The 20,499-nt window shown below is 44.7% G+C and overlaps 1 protein-coding gene across 2 annotated transcripts in view; it reads left to right on the top strand.

Annotated features, from left to right (window-relative positions):
- Nucleotides 1-20,499, top strand: part of PRKAR1B (protein kinase cAMP-dependent type I regulatory subunit beta) — a 341,670-nt gene that overhangs the window by 72,876 nt on the left and 248,295 nt on the right. For both annotated transcript variants that reach the window (XM_068244605.1, XM_068244606.1), the window contains one exon: nucleotides 20,195-20,365. In XM_068244605.1, the coding sequence (XP_068100706.1) occupies nucleotides 20,195-20,365 (171 nt within the window). The remainder of the gene's footprint in view (nucleotides 1-20,194; nucleotides 20,366-20,499) is intronic.

Below are 20,499 nucleotides of genomic sequence, written 5' to 3' on the forward strand. Positions count from 1 at the left end.
CTACTATTGTCATGGCCACCTTGGATGCCCAGCCATCCGCGTAAAGGGGACATCTAAAGTGACATCAGTAAACATCAGACAGGTAACCATGGCAGCTGCCATTGTTGTAACAGCCCTAGGGGGCTCTGTTACTGTAAGATGGAAGGCAGGTACAAGGAGGGGTAAGTACATGCAGCGCGTGGATCCCAGCAATGTAAGTATCTGATGACTCTTTAGCCTCTAGTTATGAGCCCGCAGCTCCGTCTTCCCAACCCCCCCACCCCCTTCTTTTCGCCTGGCTACCTATTCCTGGCTACCTAAACTTGGGGCAGTTATTACTGGCTACTTATGCTGGGGGCACCTATAGCTGGCTACCTTTACTGGGACACCTATTCCTGGCTACCTATACTGAGTTACCTATTCCTGGCTACCTATACTGGGGCACCTGTTCCTGGCTACCTATACTGGGGTACCAATAATTGGCTACCTTTACTGGGGCCCCTATTTCTGACTACCTATACTGGGGACACCTATTCCTGGCTACCTATACTGGGGCACCTATTCCTGGCTACCTATACTGGGGGTGCCTATTTCTGTCTACCTATACTGGGGGCACAAATTTCAGGCTACCCATACTGGGGGCACCTATTCCTGGCTACCTATACTGGGGGCACCTACTACTGTATACCTTTACTTGGGGGCACCTATTTCTGTCTACCTATACTGGGGGCACCAATTCCGGGCTACCTATACTAGGGCACCTATTCCTGGCTACCTATAGTGCGGGCACCTATTCCTGGCTATCCATACTGGAGGCACCTATTCCTGGATACCTTTACTTGGGGGCACTGATTCCAGGCTACCTATACTGGGGGCACCTATTCCTGGCTACCTATACTGGGGGCACCTATTCCTGGCTACCTATACTGGGGGCACCTATTTCTGGCTACCTATACTGAGGGCACCGATTCCGGGCTACCTATACTGGGACACCTATTCCTGGCTACCTATACTGGGGGCACCTATTCCTGGCTACCTATACTGCAGGCACCTATTCCTGACTACCTATACTGGGGCACCTATTCCTGGCTACCTATAATTGGGCACCTATTCCTGGCTACCTATACTGGGGGCACCTATTCCTGGCTACCTATACTGGAGGCACCTATTCCTGACTACCTATACTGGGGCACCTATTCCTGGCTACCTATAATTGGGCACCTATTCCTGGCTACCTATACTGGGGCACCTATTTCTGTCTCCCTATACCTGGGCACCTATTCCTGGCTACCTATACTGGGGTACCAATAATTGGCTACCTTTACTGGGGCCCCTATTCCTGGCTACCTATACTGGGGCACCTATTCCTGGCTACCTATACTGGGGCATCTATTCCTGGCTATATATACTGGGGCACCTATTCCTGGCTACCTATACTGGGGCACCTATTCCTGGCTACCTATACTGGGGCACCTATTCCTGGCTACCTATACTGGGGCATCTATTCCTGGCTGCCTATATTGGGGGCACCTATTCCTGACTTAACTATACTGGGGGCACCTATTAATGGCTACCTATTCTTGGGGCACCTATTCCTGGCTACCTATACTGCGGCCCCTATTCCCGGCTACCTATACTGGGGCCCCTATTCCTGGCTGTCTAAATTGTGGGCACCTATTCCTGACTAAATATACTGGGGCACCTATTACAGGCTACCTATACTTGGGATACCTATTCCTGGCTACCTATACTGGGGGCACCTATTTCTGGCTACCTTTACTGGGGCACCTACACCTGACTACCATTCGGGGAAGGGGGGAGGGTGAGGAAGTGGGGCACATCTGGCTACCATACTGGGGTGGGAAGGGGGGCACATTATTTAATGTTGCTGGCCCGAGTCCAAATTCCACATCGGGGCCCTGAGGTCTGTAGCTAAGCCACTGAAATGAAGCTTCAGGTCTTGTGTCCACTTGCGTTGCTGAACATGTTTTCAAAAACACACAGTGCGTGCAATATACAGCTGCATCATAAGTGCATAGACTGCACTGTCTGATTATTCCATACATGCATTGCGATTTACTGCAGAATTACAGCACATGGTAGCATGCAATTTTTGTGCAATGCAGTGCGATTCCATTTATTATAAATGAATGGGGTTGCAACAGCATCTGGGAGAATCGCCTAGCAACCCAGTGGCGTCTAATGCCACAGCAACCTGTGTTGCATGCAGTACGGAAGCAGAAAAGAGGCCTAATTATCGTACAGTGAACACAGCACTGATCGCCATCCTAATAAAACCTACAGTATATATACTGGATACCATTTTTTTACCACTATGACATTAGTGGGGATGAGATTACTAAAGTTGGAGAGAGAAAAAGGTCATTTATTTTTAATTTCCTCTTTTTATATGCAGACTCCTGGTGTTGGGCTATACAATTACATTTATTTGCTGCCTGTTTGAACAATTCTGTTCATGTAAAAAGGTCTGGAGTACTGTCACTCAGACCACATCTGAACACTGACAATCTCCTGATGTTTGTGGGGACCATAATTGAACACAGATTTGCTTTAGTGGCACTGAAATATACCTGAACACTATCTATGGAGCATAAGATTATATGGTATATAACTACAGGGTCTTCTAAAAAAATTAGCATATTGTGATAAAGTTCATTATTTTCTGTAATGTACTGATAAACATTAGACTTTCATATAATTTAGATTTAAATACACACAACTGAAGTAGTTCAAGCCTTTTATTGTTTTAATATTGAGGATTTTGGCATACAGCTCATGAAAACCCAAATTTCCTATCTCAAAAAATTAGCATATTTGATCCAACAAATAAAAGAAAAGTGTTTTTAAAACAAAAAAAGTCAACCTTCAAATAATTATGTTCAGTTATGCACTCAATATTTGGTTGGAATCCTTTTGCAGAAATGACTCCTTCAATGCGGCGTGGCATGGAGGCAATTAGCCTGTGGCACTGCTCAGGTGTTATGGAGGCCCAGGATGCTTCGATAGCGGCCTTAAGCTCATCCAGAGTGTTGGGTCTTGCGTCTCTCAACTTTCTCTTCACAATATCCCACAGATTCTCTATGGGGTTCAGGTCAGGAGAGTTGGCAGGCCAATTGAGTACAGTAATACCATGGTCAGTAAACCATTTACCAGTGGTTTTGGCACTGTGAGCAGGTGCCAGGTCGTGCTGACAAATGAAATCTTCATCTCCATAAAAATAAGAAAATAATGAACTTTATCACAATATGCTAATTTTTTGAGAAGACCCTGTACAGCCTAACTTCAGTCTAGACTCCATGACAATGCGAATATTGTAGAGCTACCTCCAGGAGACATACTTATATTGGCAAGAATGTCAGCAGGAAGTGAGCAGAACCCACTAGTATCAGTAGAGGGTTCCCCAATGTCACCAGGAAGCCCCCGATGTTTGCAGAAAATCCCCTAGAGACAGCACAACATATCCATAGCAGGAAGTCCATTTTTTGGGGAAGCCTGCTCAGTAAACCAGAGCTGTGGCTCTGTGTTGCTGCATAGACACGGCCATGCTTGTGCAGGTGCAGCATGGCCACGTTCGTGCATGAAAAGAAGCGGGGTCACAATCTTCAAAAAGGTCCCTGGCAGAGGCTATGGTGTCCAGTAGGACACAGGAAGCGTCTGGATACTTACTTGGTTAAGCATCTAATTTTTCCCTTTAGGTTAGCCTCCAGTTCTCTTTAAAGGACACTGGAGGTGAAAATAAACTGATAAGATAAACAATTGCATCTATCCTCCATCTCCTAGAAATGACGTTTTTAGGTATCCCACAGTTGTATTGTATAACTATACTTTTTACGTTTTTACTGTTTCATTGTTTTTGCTCAATTACACATTCATTGAAGTATGCCAGAGCTAAAATCTATGAACTATTTACCCTTTTATCTCTTTCCTGCTCTGAGAAGCCATTTTCTGCTAGAAAAGTGTTTTATGACTGTAATTCCGTATCACTGAGGGTTAGGGTCCTGACATAGACAGGAACTGACACATACCTGATTTTTAAACCTTTCAGGCAGAGAAAGAAAAAAAGGAACACAGCATAGTTATTAGTGTGCTTGGCGCTATACATACACATGTCTATCTCATCATGTCACATGTCATCTCGGGTATCCTTTAAGGATCCGGTATAGTGAAATATTTTGCGACCTATTAGATTTGGCAACTTCCCGTACAGCACATGCATGCTGTACGGACTGCGCATTAGTGGGCATGGGCAGCTTCCTTTCAGAATCTCGGTTGTAATTTTTTGCAACCAACTTATGTTTTTCGTTTTTCTCTGCTGGGGCCAGGGCGGGTTGAGGGATAGTTAAGATAAGGCATTGGTGGGGGTGGGGCGTTTAAATAGGGCTGTGGAATCAGTACAAATATCTCCCGACTCCAACTCCTCTGTTTATGAAATCACAGATCCTAACTTTAGATATTCAGAATTGCTCTGAATCCATGTACCCAAAAGTTGCTCCGGCTCCTACTACACAGTCCTGGTTTTAAGGTTAGGCGTTGGTGGGTGAAGTTTTAAGGTTAGGTGTTGGTGTGGGGTGTTTTAAGGTTACACATCGGCACAGGGGGAGGGATGTAGTTGAGGTAAGGCATGGGTGGGGGAGGGATTAGGATTAGGCATTGGCAGGGAGGTAATTAAAGTTAGGCATCAGGAAGGGTTCTGTGTGAGAATAGGGTTTTGTTTGGGTGACCTAGGGTTAGCATCATCGCTAGATGTATGGCTGCCTTTACTCTAGCATGGCAGCATTAGGACACTGCAGTGTCATTTCTGTAAGTCCAGGTCCTTATCAGTACCAGGAGTGGAGGGGGGTAGGGGGAAGTACATAAGCCTTTACAGTCTGTTGCCCTGGCTTCCAGAGCACAGGTTCAGGATGGAGGAAGCGGCGTAGGGATGCTCTCTCTCACATACACACACACACCACACATACCTTTCACCTTCCTCGTTAGAATTCCATTCTCCATCAGCCAGCCATGCGTGACTGGGCGGCTTCCTGGGGGAGCAGCTGGATGACATCACTGATAGAAGTCAGTGATGAAGAGTTAAAAAAACAAACTTACAGACCAGCTGAGCGATCTTACTGGTGTGCTAGGAACTGTCTACCAATTTTACTAATCTAAACTATGTATGACTCCTTATCAGGTGCAACAACTTTTTTTCTGGACTGCCTGTGGATTGAAATGCCTTTGAAAGCGCCCCATCCCGACCTGATGACTTGCCCCTCAGAGGCCGGGGCCTCTTCTGCTTATGTGTCGTCCCGGCCCTGGACACAGAGGCATGTTCTGTATACAATGACCTGCCTCTGTGTCCTTCCATTGTGCCTCTAGCCCCCCCCCCCCAAGCTCTGCTGTCCCCCATTAAAAAAAGCACCAGGCTAGCGACATGCAGATTGTCGCTAGCCTGCTATTTACCTCATGCTGTCACTTACCGCTGCTCCCCCGCCTCCTGTATTACACGGCTCCCCCGCCTGTGTCCCTTCCCTTCCTACCTCCGTAAGCCAATTGGAGGTGGGGGATCGGCAGTAAGTGACAGGCAGAGGTAAATAGCAGGCTAGCATCAATCTGCGTGTCACTAGCCTGGTGCTTTTTTATGGGGGACAGCAGAGCCCGGGTGGGGGCTGGAGGCACACTGGAAGGACACAGAGGCAGGTCATTGTATACAGAACATGCCTCTGTTTCCTAATATGATTTGACAAACCCACCTCGTGTTCTCTTTAAAGAGGAACTTCAGCCTAAACAAACATACTGTCATTAAGTTACATTAGTTATGTTAATTAAAATAGATAGGTAATATAATCTCTTACCCACCCTGTTTTAAAAGAACAGGCAAATGTTTGTGATTTCATGATGGCAGCCATCTTTTTGGTTGAAAGGAGGTGACAGGGAGCATGAGACACAGTTCCAACTGTCCTGTGTGCTGATCACCCCTGCCAGTTGCTAGGCAACGTGAATAACAACATTGGAAATCCCATCATGCTTTGCACAGCATCAAGGAAAAAAGCCCGGGCAGTTTTCTTTGATGGGTGGAGCTTAGCTAAAAATACAGCTAAAAATGATGCTTTGGTAAGAAAAACAAAGTTCTGATGCTGTGAAACTGTTAAAGAAACACCAACCTTTTCTGTTGTGCTGAGTAGATTTTTAGTCTAGAGGTTCACTTTAAGTAATTTGTTAGGTTGTACTTTATGATCGTAGGAGCTATAAATAATTGCAACTGGTTGCAAAATTTGTTAATGTTGCAAAAACGTTCATTACAGTAGACAGGGCCATCCTTGTGACCATTGACCGCCAGCTCCACCAATGCAGAGTTATGACAGCAGTGTGTGATGCAGTATTTAAATATATACAGTAACTTTTCTTACCTTTATGTGTGTCAAGCTCCCTGCTTTCTGATCACTGCCTGGATCTTGTCATGACTCCTCCCATTGTGTCATTCAGGGGTCACTCCACACAACCATAGCATCATGCCGGATCAAGGGAGTCATGAGGAGGCCCAGTCAGTCAGTGGATGGCCGGGAGAATGTCAGCAGGACAGGTTAGAAAACAAAGTTCTCTTAACAGACTCCATTGCCGTTTAACTCCGTTTTGGGGGAAAAGCAATGGAGGGCACTACAGAACGCTATGAAGATTGCTACAGAGTAGCAATAGAGGGCACTACAAAAGGCATCTGAGCAGTGGCATAGGGGCTGTGGTAGCCACAGCACACCGGGACTATGCTCCTGGGGGGCTTGCTTGTCCTCCCCACCGGCTACGTGAGCAGGCGCAGCGGCAGGTGTATGAATGGCAGGAGGGTGGTTGCAGCGGCAGCAGGAGCATGAAAAGCGCCCTTAGGGGTGCTGTTACAACGGAATGCAAGGGACCAGGAAGTAAGTACATTCGGCGCCGGATCCTGGCAACGTGAGTATTGTAATTACCTGGTCTGCATGTGCCCGTCACTGCGCTCCCCGCCTAGGTACCTATACCTGGCTACCTATACTGGGGGCACCTATACCTTGCTTCCTATACTGGGGGCACCTATACCTTGCTACCTATATTGGGGGCACCTATGCCTGGGTATCTATACTGGGGCACCTATGCCAGGCTATACTGAGGGCACCTATACTTGGCTACCTATACAGGGGGCACCTTTGCCTGGCTAGCTGTACTGGGGGCACCTATACTGGGGGCACTTATATCTGGTTAGCTATACTGGGGGCACCTATACCTGGATAGCTATACTAGGGACACCTATATGTGAATAGCTATACTGGGGACACCTATGCCTAGATACCTATACTGGGGGCACCTATATCTGGCTTCCTATACTGGGGGCACCTATACCTGTCTACCATACTAGGAATGGAAAGGGTGGGGGAGCAGTCCACATTCCGCATCGGGGTCCGGAGGTCTGTAGCTATGCCACTGCATCTGAGGTTGCTACTGGGGGCTACAAAGGGCACTACTAGTAACCCCCGAAGGGACGATAGCTAAGCCACTAGCAATATGTTAATTTTTTGTTCCCCTGGTGTTGACGTTGATGTAAAAACATACTTTCCATTTCAATTTGAAGCCGGCTCTGCTTTTGTAAAATTGTCATTTCAGTTTCACATCTTTGCAATCATTGAAACAAAGTACATTTACAGAACATACCCAAAATCTTATCTTTCTGCCTAATTTGCTGCATAGAGTGAAACAAGCTAAGCAGCTTCTGCTCTATCATCTGATTTGCTGAGATCAGGCTTGAAAACTCACGTATAAGGCTTTTGGGTCCTTTGTAGCCCCACACTCCAGTAAGTTCTGGGCCTCCCTGAGCTTGCTAGGTAGTCTGAAGACACACCTGTACAGCCTGGAGTCAGTTTACATATGTACAGCATGTTGGGTTGACAAATACAGTCAGCACAACGCAATATGTTTCCAATGCTCACTCCATTGCAGCCCATTCATTAAACATATGTCAGCATATCTACTGTGTGGTAAACATGTTGTGTTGTGTTGTGCTGCACACACTGAATGGCAGAAGATATGTATGAATGGGTCCATGCAAAAGCATGAATCTGCTCCAACAGCTGCCTGTCTGATGCCTGGTTACAGGGTAGCGTAGGTGCATTATCGCCGCCCAGTCCCTTTAGGCGCAGGGTGAACCACATGACTGCTCACCCTGATGCTGCTCAAATTTTCGAGCAGCCTTAACTACTATTCCCCCTCCGAGTCATAGCAACTCAGGGAGCAGTAATTCGGGGTCTTGCTGGCACCCAAATTATACGGCTGCGCAGCCATAGACATAATAGGTCATGCGCAGCGCAGAGAAAATGACCTGCTTCGCACAGGGTAATGCAGCAGAGCTTGTGGGCGTCGGCCTTTACGCTGCTTCAGATAGTATAAAGGTGCCCATTAATGGTGCAGTTTTTCACCAAATGCGATCTTTTGATGCAATTTTTAGAATCCAAAATAATCGGTAGGTAATTATCGATTTTTCACATTTACTAAATGATTTTCTTCAAATTCGATCATAAAGTCTAACTTTCGGATCGATTTTATCCTATTTAGCAATTGACCAAAGAATTGTTCCTTATCAATTGCCTTCATAAACGGCACATTTTCTATACAATTCGATCTTTAAAATTGCATTGAAAGATCGCATTTGGTGAAAAAATTGTACCATTAATGGGCACCTTAACCTCCTGGGGGATACAATTATATCGCCCAGGAGGTGGCGCAGCACTATTTTTAATTTTTTTTTATTTTTTAAATCATGTAGCCAGCCCAGGGCTCGCTACATGATAGCCGCTGTGCAGCGGCATCCTCCCACCCCCTCCGATCGCCTCCGGCATACAAAGCAAACAGGAAATCCCGTTCAGAACAGGATTTCCTGTTTGGCTTCCCCCGTCGCCATGGCGACGATCGGGATGATGTCATCGACGTCAACGACGTCGTGACGTCAGAGGGAGTCTCGATCCACCCCTCAGCGCTGCCTGGCACTGATTGGCCAGGCTGCGCAGGGGGTCTTGAGGGGGAACAGCACGGCGAGTAGCGGCGAATCGGAGCGGCGGCGATCGGTATATACACGCAGCTAGCAAAGTGCTAGCTGCGTGCAACAACAAAAAAATTATGCAAATCGGCCCACCAGGGCCTGAGAAAACCTCTGTGGCGGCTTACCCCGAGCTCAGCTCGGGATTATCCCCCAGAGGGTTAATAGACTGATGTTTGCTAAGGTCCCAATAAAGATTTTTTTTACAAGCACTTAAAGTATACTTGATGATGAGACAACTATATGATGTACAGTCCAAAGCCTACATAGAACTAGGTTTGTTCCAACTTTCTGAGTGTAAGGGTTAAGAATCAGGGCTGCCTGAATGGGCTAAAATGACCAAGTTGCGGTAATGTGGTTATTTCTGAGTTCCGATCGGAAATGTGGAAATCTCATTACCGCGAAATCCGAATGAGCATCCCTAGCTGCAATAGAGCATTGTGTTAAATTAATTGTGCATAAAAGGTGTGTAGCAAAATTGAGGTTCACACAAGATATAAAAAACAGGTATTGGATATTCTGACCCTTCATAAATAAGCCCATAAATACCCTTTGTATTCAGTTCCTATTTGGCCTTGTGTCTAGGTCAGAAATCGGCCAGTTGCGAGACGTTAGCTGGATTTAGTATTGCCTGGCAGAGGTACCGCTGGAGCCACAGATGACTGAACTCACGAGATGGTATTACTGTCCAGGGACGATTCACTTTTCTGCTTGACCACAGGAGGAGATGCACAAAGATGCCGTGATCATAGTTTTTAATTATCTTTTTGTCCTGGTGTCATTTTTCACATTTCTTTCATATTCTAGCAGGCACGGTGCATATCATTTTTTAATAACTATAGTCAGAGCTCATGAAAGCCTTTCAACATTGTATTATATTTACCAGGAGAAATTGCTTTGACATTTACCCAGGAAATATGAGTGTGTAATCATATTACTCGGATCTGCACTGACACACTTGAGCCGCACAGATAGACGCTGTGTCCACCGTACTGAGACCATCCAATCTTATGTTCTGCCAGCTTTCATATTTGGAGTGATAACTATATTAAAGGAGAACTCTCTGAAGCAATAGAAAGAAGTATTCCCCAAGCTTAAACTGTTATTGTGTAAGTGGTAGGAGACTCAGCATTTCTTCTTTGCTCTAAAAGATTATTTACAGCATAAATTGTACTACCACAAACAAAATTTGTAACAGAGCAGCATTTAAACAATTAAATCAGTTAAACGCAGCTCTTTCTTCTTCAGTGGAAAGCTTGCTGCTGCACCTGAAGAGGTGATAACACTATCTTTGGTCTACATACCTTTGTCTGCTACAATTAGTATACATTCCTAGCTGTGCTGAAAATAAGCTCTCTCTGCTGTAGAAGCAGAGAACTGAGAAGTGATCACTAGATACATTATAATATATAAATACAGCAGCTATGCAATTACATGCAATGGCAGCTTTCAGAGCAGGTAAACTGTACTTTGGGAACTTGTAATTTGTAAACAGACAATATTACTTATGCACAAAAGCAAATATGGTAACTGAAATAAAGGCTATGACATTGTGGGAATAACCGAGACATGGATGGATGAAAGCCATGACTGGATAGCTAATTTAAAAGGATACAATGTGTTTAGGAGGGATAGAACAGGGAAAAAAGGTGGAGGGGTTTGTCTCTTTGTTAAGAATTCTCTTACACCTGTCCTCAACGATGAGATGGAGGAAGATTGCGAAGATGTGGAGTCCGTTTGGGTAAATATTCATGGTGGAAATAAAAGTTGCCAATTGCTTATTGGGGTATGCTACAGGCCACCTCTTATTAATGAAGCTGCAGAACTGCGATTACTACAGCAGATTGAAAAAGCTGCAGGTAAAAATGAGGTCATAATTATGGGCGACTTCAACTTTCCAGACATTGACTGGAGTATTGAGGCTACCCATTCTGGTAAAAGCAGCAGATTTCTGGCAGCACTACAGGACAATTACTTGACTCAAATGGTAACTGAACCAACTAGGGGGCATGCGTTACTGGATCTGATCATTTCTAATAGACCAGATAATGTATCAAATGTGCAGGTTCAAGAACATTTGGGAAATAGTGATCACAACATGATAACGTTTGATCTGGTGACTGATAGGCCAAGGGGCAGCGGGACCACTAAAACTATGAATTTTAGAAAAGCAAAGTTCACTCAAATTAGGCAGGCACTAAGTTTGGTGAACTGGGATAATGTACTACAAGGGGAAGACACTGAAGGGAAATGGCAAGCTTTTAAACTTATACTCAATCAATACTGTAGTATGTATATCCCATATGGAAACAAAATGTCTAGGAATAAAAAAAGGCCTCTATGGATGAATAGAAAGGTTAAAGATAAAATGAAGAGGAAAAAGAATGCCTATAAGGTCTTAAAACAGGAGGGGACCAAGGCTGCACTAAGCAATTATAAGGAGTGCAATAAAAATTGTAAAAAAGAAATTAGGCAGGCAAAGATTGAAGCTGAAAAACAAATCGCTAAGGATATCAAATCTAACCCAAAAAAGTTTTACAAGTACATTAACTCTAAAAAAAGAAAGGTTGACTGTATAGGACTCCTAAAGGATGAGGATGGGAACTCAATGGTGGATGACCAAGGTAAGGCAGAGTTATTAAATGCTTTCTTTGCTTCTGTCTTCACAAAAGAAACAGCACTGTTGCAAACTACAGAGGCAGAAGAGCCTCAATCTTCTAACTGTAATATGAAATACTTAACGCAGGAAGAAGTGAAGGCAAGACTAAATAAATTAAAAATAGACAAGGCACCTGGCCCGGATGGCATGCATCCTCGGGTCCTAAGGGAATTAAGTTCAGTTATAGATAAACCCCTTTATCTTATCTTTTGTGACTCTCTTGCAACTGGCAGAGTCCCAGTGGATTGGCGTACAGCCCACGTTTTCCCATTATTTAAGAAGGGCAAAAAATCTGATCCAGGAAATTATAGACCTGTAAGTTTAACATCAGTTGTATGCAAACTATTTGAGGGGTTACTAAGAGATACTATACATGACTTCATAGTAGAAAATAATCTTATTTCTCAGCATCAACATGGGTTTACTAAAGACAGGTCCTGTTTGACTAACATGCTCAGCTTTTATGAGGTAGTGAATGCTAATATGGATATTGGGAATGCTGTAGATGTGATATACTTGGACTTTGCAAAGGCCTTCGACACTGTTCCCCACAAAAGTCTGGTGCAAAAGTTGAGGATGCAAGGACTGGGGAAGAGTCTGTGTTCATGGATAGGGAATTGGCTAATGGACAGAAAACAAAGAGTTGTGGTCAATGGATCGTACTCAAAATGGGAGACTGTTAGCAGTGGGGTCCCACAGGGGTCTGTTCTGGGTCCAGTGCTCTTCAATTTATTTATTAATGACCTAGTAGATGCAGTAGTGAGCAATGTTGCTATTTTTGCAGATGATACAAAATTGTGCAGAATCATCAACTCTCAGGAAGATAGTGTCATATTGCAACAGGATCTGGATAGGATGGCTATATGGGCACATACATGGCAGATGAAATTCAATGTTGACAAATGTAAGGTCATGCATTTTGGACGTACTAATGGTCTAGCACCATACACAATAAATGGGATACAGTTGGGGACATCAAACTTGGAGAAGGACTTAGGAGTACTCATTGACAACAAGTTAAATAATCGTACTCAATGCCAAGCAGCTGCAGCTAAAGCTAACAAAATTTTGGGATGCATTAAAAGGGAAATAAAAACTCGAGATGCTAGCATAATATTGCCCCTGTTTAACTCTCTAGTAAGGCCACATCTGGAATATGGAATTCAGTTCTGGGCACCACATTACAAAAAAGATATTGCAGTTTTAGAGCAGGTGCAGAGACGAGCAACAAAATTGATGCGTGGGATGGAAGGTCTCACTTATCGAGAAAGGTTAGATAAACTGGGTTTATTTAGTCTAGAGAAAAGACGCCTTAGAGGGGATCTAATTAACATGTATAAATACATCAGAGGGCAATATACCGTATATACTCGCAAGCAAGCCGAATTTTTGACCCCCCAAAAGTGGGCCAAAAGTTGGGGGGTCGGCTTGCTTGCGAGTCATGTGTGGGTGGGTGGGTGGGTGGATAGGTGCTGTCCCTCCCCGCTCCCCCTGCGGCCGCCGCTGCTGCTATTACCTCAGGCGGCGCCGCTGCCTCTATCCCCGTCCTCCTCCGGTAACTCATTCACACAGCAGCGCGCCCCCCGCTGCTGTGATGACGCAGGAAACCATAGAGAGCGGTTCCCATAGTAACGGCATCACGCTACAGGAAGCCGCTCTCTATGGTTTCCTCGTCATCACAGCAGCGAGAGGCGCGCTGCTGTGAATGAGTTACTACCGGAGGAGGACGGGGATAGAGGAAGCGGCGCCGCCTGAGGTAATAGCAGCAGCGGCGGCCGCAGGGGGAGCGGGGAGGGACAGCACCTACCCACCCATACTGGGGCACTATGCTAGCTATATGGGGCACTATACTAGCTATAATGGGGCACTATACTAGCTATACTGGGGGCACTATACTAGCTATACTGGGGGCACTATACTAGCTATACTGGGGGCACTATACTAGCTATAATGGGGCACTATACTAGCTATAATGGGGCACTATACTAGCTATAATGGGGCACTATACTAGCTATAATGGGGCACTATACTAACTATACTGGGGGCACTATACTAGCTATACTGGGGGCACTATACTAGCTATACTGGGGGCACTATACTAGCTATACTGGGGGCACTATACTAACTATACTGAGCACTATACTAGCTAAACTGGGGCACTTCACTAGCTATACTGAGCACTATACTAGCTATACTGAGCACTATACTAGCTATACTGAGCACTATACTAGCTATACTGGGGCATTTTACTAGCTATACTGAGTACTACCTACCTATACTGAGCACTATACTAGCTAAACTGGGGCACTTCACTAGCTATAATGAGCACTATACTAGCTATACTGAGCACTATACTAGCTATAATGAGCACTATACTAGCTATACTGGGGCATTTTACTTGCTATACTGAGCACTACCTACCTATACTGGGCACTATACTAGCTATACTGGGACATACTGGGGGGATCACGCGGCCAGCGTTTCCTACCCCGGCTTACATGAGGGTCAATCATTTTTTCCTGTTTTTTGGGGTAAAAGTGGGGGGGTCGGCTTACATGCGGGTCGGCTTGCTTGCGAGTATATACGGTAATACCTTGGCGGATGAGCTTTTTGTCCCTAGGCCTTCTCAAAGGACTAGAGGACATGATCTGCGCATGGAGGAAAAACGTTTTAACCATTTATTTAGGAAAGGGTTCTTTACAGTAAGAGTGATTAAGATGTGGAATGCATTGCCACAGGAAGTCGTTATGGCAAACTCTATACCTGCATTTAAAGGGGGCTTAGATGCTTTCCTTGCGTTGAAAGACATCCATGGCTACAATTACTAGGTAATGCCTAATGATGTTGATCCAGGGATTTTATCTGATTGCCATCTGGAGTCGGGAAGGAATTTTTCCCTTTAGGGGCTAATTGGACCATGCCTTGTAAGGGTTTTTTCGCCTTCCTCTGGATCAACAGGGATATGTGAGGGAGCAGGCTGGTGTTGTACTTTATACTGGTTGAACTCGATGGACGTATGTCTTTTTTCAACCAAAATAACTATGTAACTATGTAACTATGTAACTATGAATGGGGAATAAAAAGTAGGAAAACACATTTTTTTTTCTCTTATTTTGATGTAGGTATTGTCATTTCCGTCAAAATAAAGCTTTAAAGAACAATACTTTTATTTGGAAATTAGGAGAAATATTGTCATTAGTTTTTAAAAACGAAAGCAAAGCAGTTCAATCAATACTTGAGCCTATAAAATGATCAGTTTATTTTTTTTTTCATAGCTGTATGTTGTGAATCAAAGAGTTAAGCAAAAAAAGTGCAGTGTTTTGGTGATTTTTATCATTTGGAAAATTTTGATGAGGTAGATCTCTTGTACATGTTTAGGAGAGAAAAGAAAGCGAGCAATATGCAGGACCTAAAAATAGAAGAATTGGTGAAGGAGACTATGACCTTTTTCCCACAAAAGAAACATGCTCTTCTCATTTCTTTGTCCTGGCCATGTACTACAAGTGCTATTGAGAGACTTGCACTGTGAAAACTAGGTTGCGTTTTACAATGACAGAGGAAGACTTGAGGGGACTTTATTATGCTGAATGTGTATTGAGAGCTGGATCGTGTAACAAGGATAGAAACCGAAGAGGAAGTTCTGGAAAGGTTAAGCACAAATAGAAGAAAATCGTTTCAAACAAAACATTTTTCAATACTCTATTTTGTCATTTCCCTCAGCCTTCAACCTTGAACAAAAGTCTTCTTATAACCATGTATTCAAGCTCGAGTCCAATCCCAGAGCTGTTTTCTCTCAGACTAACCTCATTTGTGGCCCCATCTCGGATCCTGGCTGTATCCTGCGCTAAGACAAGATTTATGAACATTTGATTAAATGGATGGTAGTTGGGATGGTTTAGGAGTATTTTCCGGTGTCTTTTGCTATACCTGGAGTTTAGCTCTTACTGTGTGTTAGACATTAAGTTGCTTCTCTAATGCTGCCCCATTGTCCATTTGTGGTTGAACTGATCTCCTGGTATCTTGTGCACACTGGCTAGTCAAAAAAATTAAACCGCCTTTACTATGGTTGTAAAAGCGCTAGGCCAGTGCTCTCCAACTGGCGGCCAGATATCTTTGTGTAGCCTGCGAACAACTCCCCTGAAGGTCCGGACAAAAAAGCGCCAGTGATCTCACCCTACACTGAGCAACTTTGATGACAGCCCAAGAGATGCGGAGGGATACACACTCTAGCTATGTCACATCATTACTGGTCAGCCCAGTGCGGAATTGCAGCTGGAGCTGGTGCAGTAACGTCTGCAGAGTGATGCTGGAGGACAGAACAGGCCGATTCACTGAGCCCAGCTCCGATCGCAGCTAGCAGGCCGTTAGTAAACGAAAGTGGAAAGAAATCCCCTTTGTTTACATCAGTAAGCCTGTGGTCTTGAAGTGGTTAAAGGACAACTGAAGTAAGAGGGATGTGGAGGCTGCCATATTTATTTCCCTTTTAAACAATACCAGTTGCCTGGCCTGGCTATTGTTCTGATCCTCTGCCTCTAATACTTTTAGCCATAGACCCTGAACAAGCATGCAGATCAGATGTTTCTGACATTATTGTCAGATCTGAGATTAGCTGCATGCTTGTTTCTGGTGTTATTCAGATACCACTGCAGCCAAATAGGTCTACAGGGCTGCCAGGCAACTGGTATTGTCTAAAAGGAAATACATATGGCAGCCTCCATAGTCTTCTCACTTCAGCTGTACTTTAATATCCATTTTAAATGTGAACTCTCCTTTACTGTGATTGGGGACTTTCAGAGTTTTCTTTGTTTTTAAAATAATTTCTTGAACGGCAGTTGCTAAGATCACCTGCCAAAATAGTAAGATACTAGCCAGCCTCCCTACTCACTTGCACACTATTTTGGCAGTTAGACTTAGCAACTGCTGTTCAGGAAATTATTTTACAAACAAGGAAAGCCCTGTGAATCCCCCATGAGGAGATAGACTAGTCCAAAACCTGTCGGTTCTGTCAAATTTTAACTGTTTACTTTTTCGCTGTAGTGGTCCTTTAGTCCTTGCCATCGTCTCAACTGTCTTCAGAGAAGCTTACAGTTAATCCTTGCCACCGTGTCTTCAGAGAAGAGTACAATATAAACCTTGTGATCATGTCACTAGCTGTCTTAAAGAGCCACCTAAGCCTAAAAAAAGTGAGTTTTACTCACCTGGGGCTTCTACCAGCCCCCTGCAGCTGTCCGGTGCCCTCGCAGTCACAATCGGATCCTCCTGTCCCCGGCCGCCAGCTACTTTCACTTTGCCGACAGGTACGACATGCATAGCCCTCTACGGGTTCCTGTCCACGATAGCAACCTGTGCGTGGCCAGGCCTGCCAGCATCTGCTGGAGAGTTATGTAGATGGCGCACTTTTCTTGCGCAGACTGGCCGCGACTGGATGAAGTTACGGGACCCGGTACCAGAGCTGCAGGCAGAAGAGGGCGGCAGCATTGGAGCGATCCGTGACCATGGGGCTGGAGGAAGCCCCCGTATGTATAAATCTTTTATTGTATTTGATCTCTGGTTCCCTTTAAGAGGAGTTTACCATCTAGTCCTTGTCAGAATTTATTATGAAGGGCACATTGATCTCAGAGTTCATTATCGGGGACACAGAGGTTTCAAAGTTTATTATGAGGGGCACAGTGTTCATTATGGTGGGCACAGTGTTCTCAGAGTTCATTATGGGGGACACTTTGCTCTTAGAGTTCATTATCGGGGACACAGTGGTCTCAGAGTTCATTATTGGGGCTCAGTGGTCTTAGAGTTCAATATCGGGGACACAGTGGAATCAGAGTTCATTATGGGGGACACAGAGATACCAGAGTTCATTATGGGGGACACAGTGGTCTCAGAGTTCATTATGGGGGACACAGTGGTACCAGAGTTCATTATGGGGGACACAGTGGTCTCAGAGTTCATTATGGGGGACACAGAGGTACCAGAGTTCATTATGGGGGACACAGTGGTCTCAGAGTTCATTATGGGGGACACAGAGGTACCAGAGTTCATTATGGGGGACACAGTGGTCTCAGAGTTCATTATTGGGGACACAGAGGTACCAGAGTTCATTATGGGGGACACAGTGGTCTCAGAGTTCATTATGGGGGACACAGAGGTACCAGAGTTCATTATGGGGGACACAGTGGTCTCAGAGTTCATTATGGGGGACACAGAGGTACCAGAGTTCATTATGGGGGACACAGTGGTCTCAGAGTTCATTATCGGAGACACAGATGTTTCAAAGTTTATTATGAGGGACACAGTGGCCTCTGAGTTCATTAGGGGGGGCACAGTGGTCCCAGAGTTCATTATGGGGGATACAGTGATCTCAGAGTTCATTATGGGGGGATACAGTGATCTGGGAGTTCTTTAGGGGGGACACAGTGATCTCAAAGTTCTTTATGGGGGATACAGTGATCTGGGAGTTCATTATGGGGATACAGTGATCTCAGAGTTCATTAGGGGGGATACAGTGATCTCAGAGTTCTTTATGGGGGATACAGTGGCAAAACGACTTTTTATATCAGTCTTTTGATCAGTATATTTTATCCCACTATTGGTTCTCCGAGATCTCTATATATTGTAGCCAGTCGTCCACCATGTAGTTAAAAATAAAAAAAATCGCCCTTCATGTCGATGAAGTTGGACAGTACTGTACTAGGCCAATCTATTCTGAATCTACTAAATTATGTACCTCACTTATGCATTTTTTTTCCTAGCTAACCTCTTAGTGCTCATTTATGCCACGCAACAGCTACTGCCATGAGTTGCCTGGCAACCTGTTGTCATGCACATGCCTTGTGTTGTACCTCAATTAGTTGGAATAAGTAGGGAAAGGTCGAACAGTACACCAAAATGCAGAATGCAGGATGTTTTCTCTGTGTCAGATGTCAGTACAATAAAGGATAAAGTCAGAAATGCGCTTGTTAGTTCTGCATAAAGTCCTTTGTTGCCGCATAGGACAGGTCACAGAGGACAATGTTGTAAATTGACTTTTTCCAAACTCCAATTAGTTTCAATGCAAACATATGACTGAACACGTGCAGTTGGTGAATGGTGTGTCCTGTAATGCTGAGTTATAGAGGGACTGCTACCAGTAATAGCAGTTTGGAGTGAAAATACACTATGCTGCTATCACACATATCAAAGTATTGGTTCAGGTTGGTATAATAACAATCAATGTAAAGTTCTCTAGGCTGCCACAAATAGACTCTAAATTATGTAGATTTGTTACATCTGTTCCCTAAATGTGTATCGTTGAGTTCCAGGTTATCCCGAAAGCTTTTAGACGTTATTAAAATTATGATGTGTTATGTATACTTATCATTTACTAGTAGAATATTGCTACAATTAGTAATATTCCACTGCTGGATTCTGGTAGTAAAATATTGGTAATGTTTACCGATATTTTACAGTGGCTAAATCTAACCCTACTCTCACACAGAACCCTCCACTATCAATGCTTAACCTTAGGAACCCCTCCCCCCCCCCCCCGGTGGTGCCTGACAGTAAGACCCCCCTCCCCCCAGTGGTACCTAACCTTAAGACCCCCCCCCCCCCCCCCCGGTGGTACCTAACCCTAAAACCCCAACCTGGTGCCTAACCACCCCTGGGGTCGGCTAAACCTACCCCCCAAACCTTAACACCCCCCTCCCCCGCCGCAAAGCTGTGATATGCGGCAAGCAAGGTAAATTTAGGCACCTCGAAGCACAAAATTGGCGTCAGTGAAAGTAAACTTCGGCACCACACAGCATCGTGGGCACCAGGAGCTTGCGGAAATGCTAATTGCAGCATTGCTTAGCGGGTGCTACACGATATGCGGCAAGGAAGATACATTTCTGTGCCAGGAGGCGCCTGATAGCGGGCACCCCCATGCGCCTGAATTCTCACCCTTTGCCACAAATCATGGCTTTTACAATAGGGACCTCTTCTACCTAACTCTGTTCAGCTTCAGAGGTGGCAGCCACGTTCAGTGCATAGCTGTTTTTTTCCCAGTCCTTCATCTGACTCCGCTAGCAGAATAGTTTTAGGCCATTGACATAACACTCCATTCACTCTTGCAGAGCCTGAAGGGGGAGTGTCCCAGGCCTCTACAACACTGCTGTCCTGGTTTTGTTTTGTTTTTGGTTAATTGTGACTTGCATGTAAATTGAATGTAGATTGTATGCAAGTTGGAAACACACCTCCTGCTGACTTGTATTAGCCCGGTTCCAGGCTGCATACTACATGCAGGTCAGAATTACAGTATTTACATCTTATGGGCCATCTCCAGTCCTGTGGCTGGAAGAAGCAACCTGCATGGTTACATTTCTACAGCTATGCAAGTACAATTGTATAGTTTTGTCCAGAACAAACGTCTTGCATTGCCAGGGTGCTGTGCTTAGGCAGCTCTCTTTGTGACCGTTATAATCATGATTATTGATATCAGCATTTAATACTAGGATTGTATTTACAATTATCTCGTTCTGTACTCACAGGAAGAATGCAAACAGATACTGGCGCAACAAAAATCAAACTCCCAGTCCGACTCGCATGACGATGAAATCTCCCCTCCACCTCCGAATCCGGTGGTTAAAGCCCGGCGCAGGAGAGGCGGAGTCAGTGCAGAAGTCTACACAGAGGAAGATGCTGTGTCTTACGTTAGAAAGGTAAAGTTTGTTTTCCTTATTTTTTTGTTGTGGAGCAGTTTTTGTTACTTTTCTGCCACTTGCACTATATTATATTGTATAGCACTGTATGCACCTATGCACTTTGATTAACACTTACGAAGCCCCCATTTAAA

This window comes from Hyperolius riggenbachi, chromosome 7, assembly GCF_040937935.1.
Source record: "Hyperolius riggenbachi isolate aHypRig1 chromosome 7, aHypRig1.pri, whole genome shotgun sequence".
NCBI classification, from domain to species: domain Eukaryota; kingdom Metazoa; phylum Chordata; class Amphibia; order Anura; family Hyperoliidae; genus Hyperolius; species Hyperolius riggenbachi.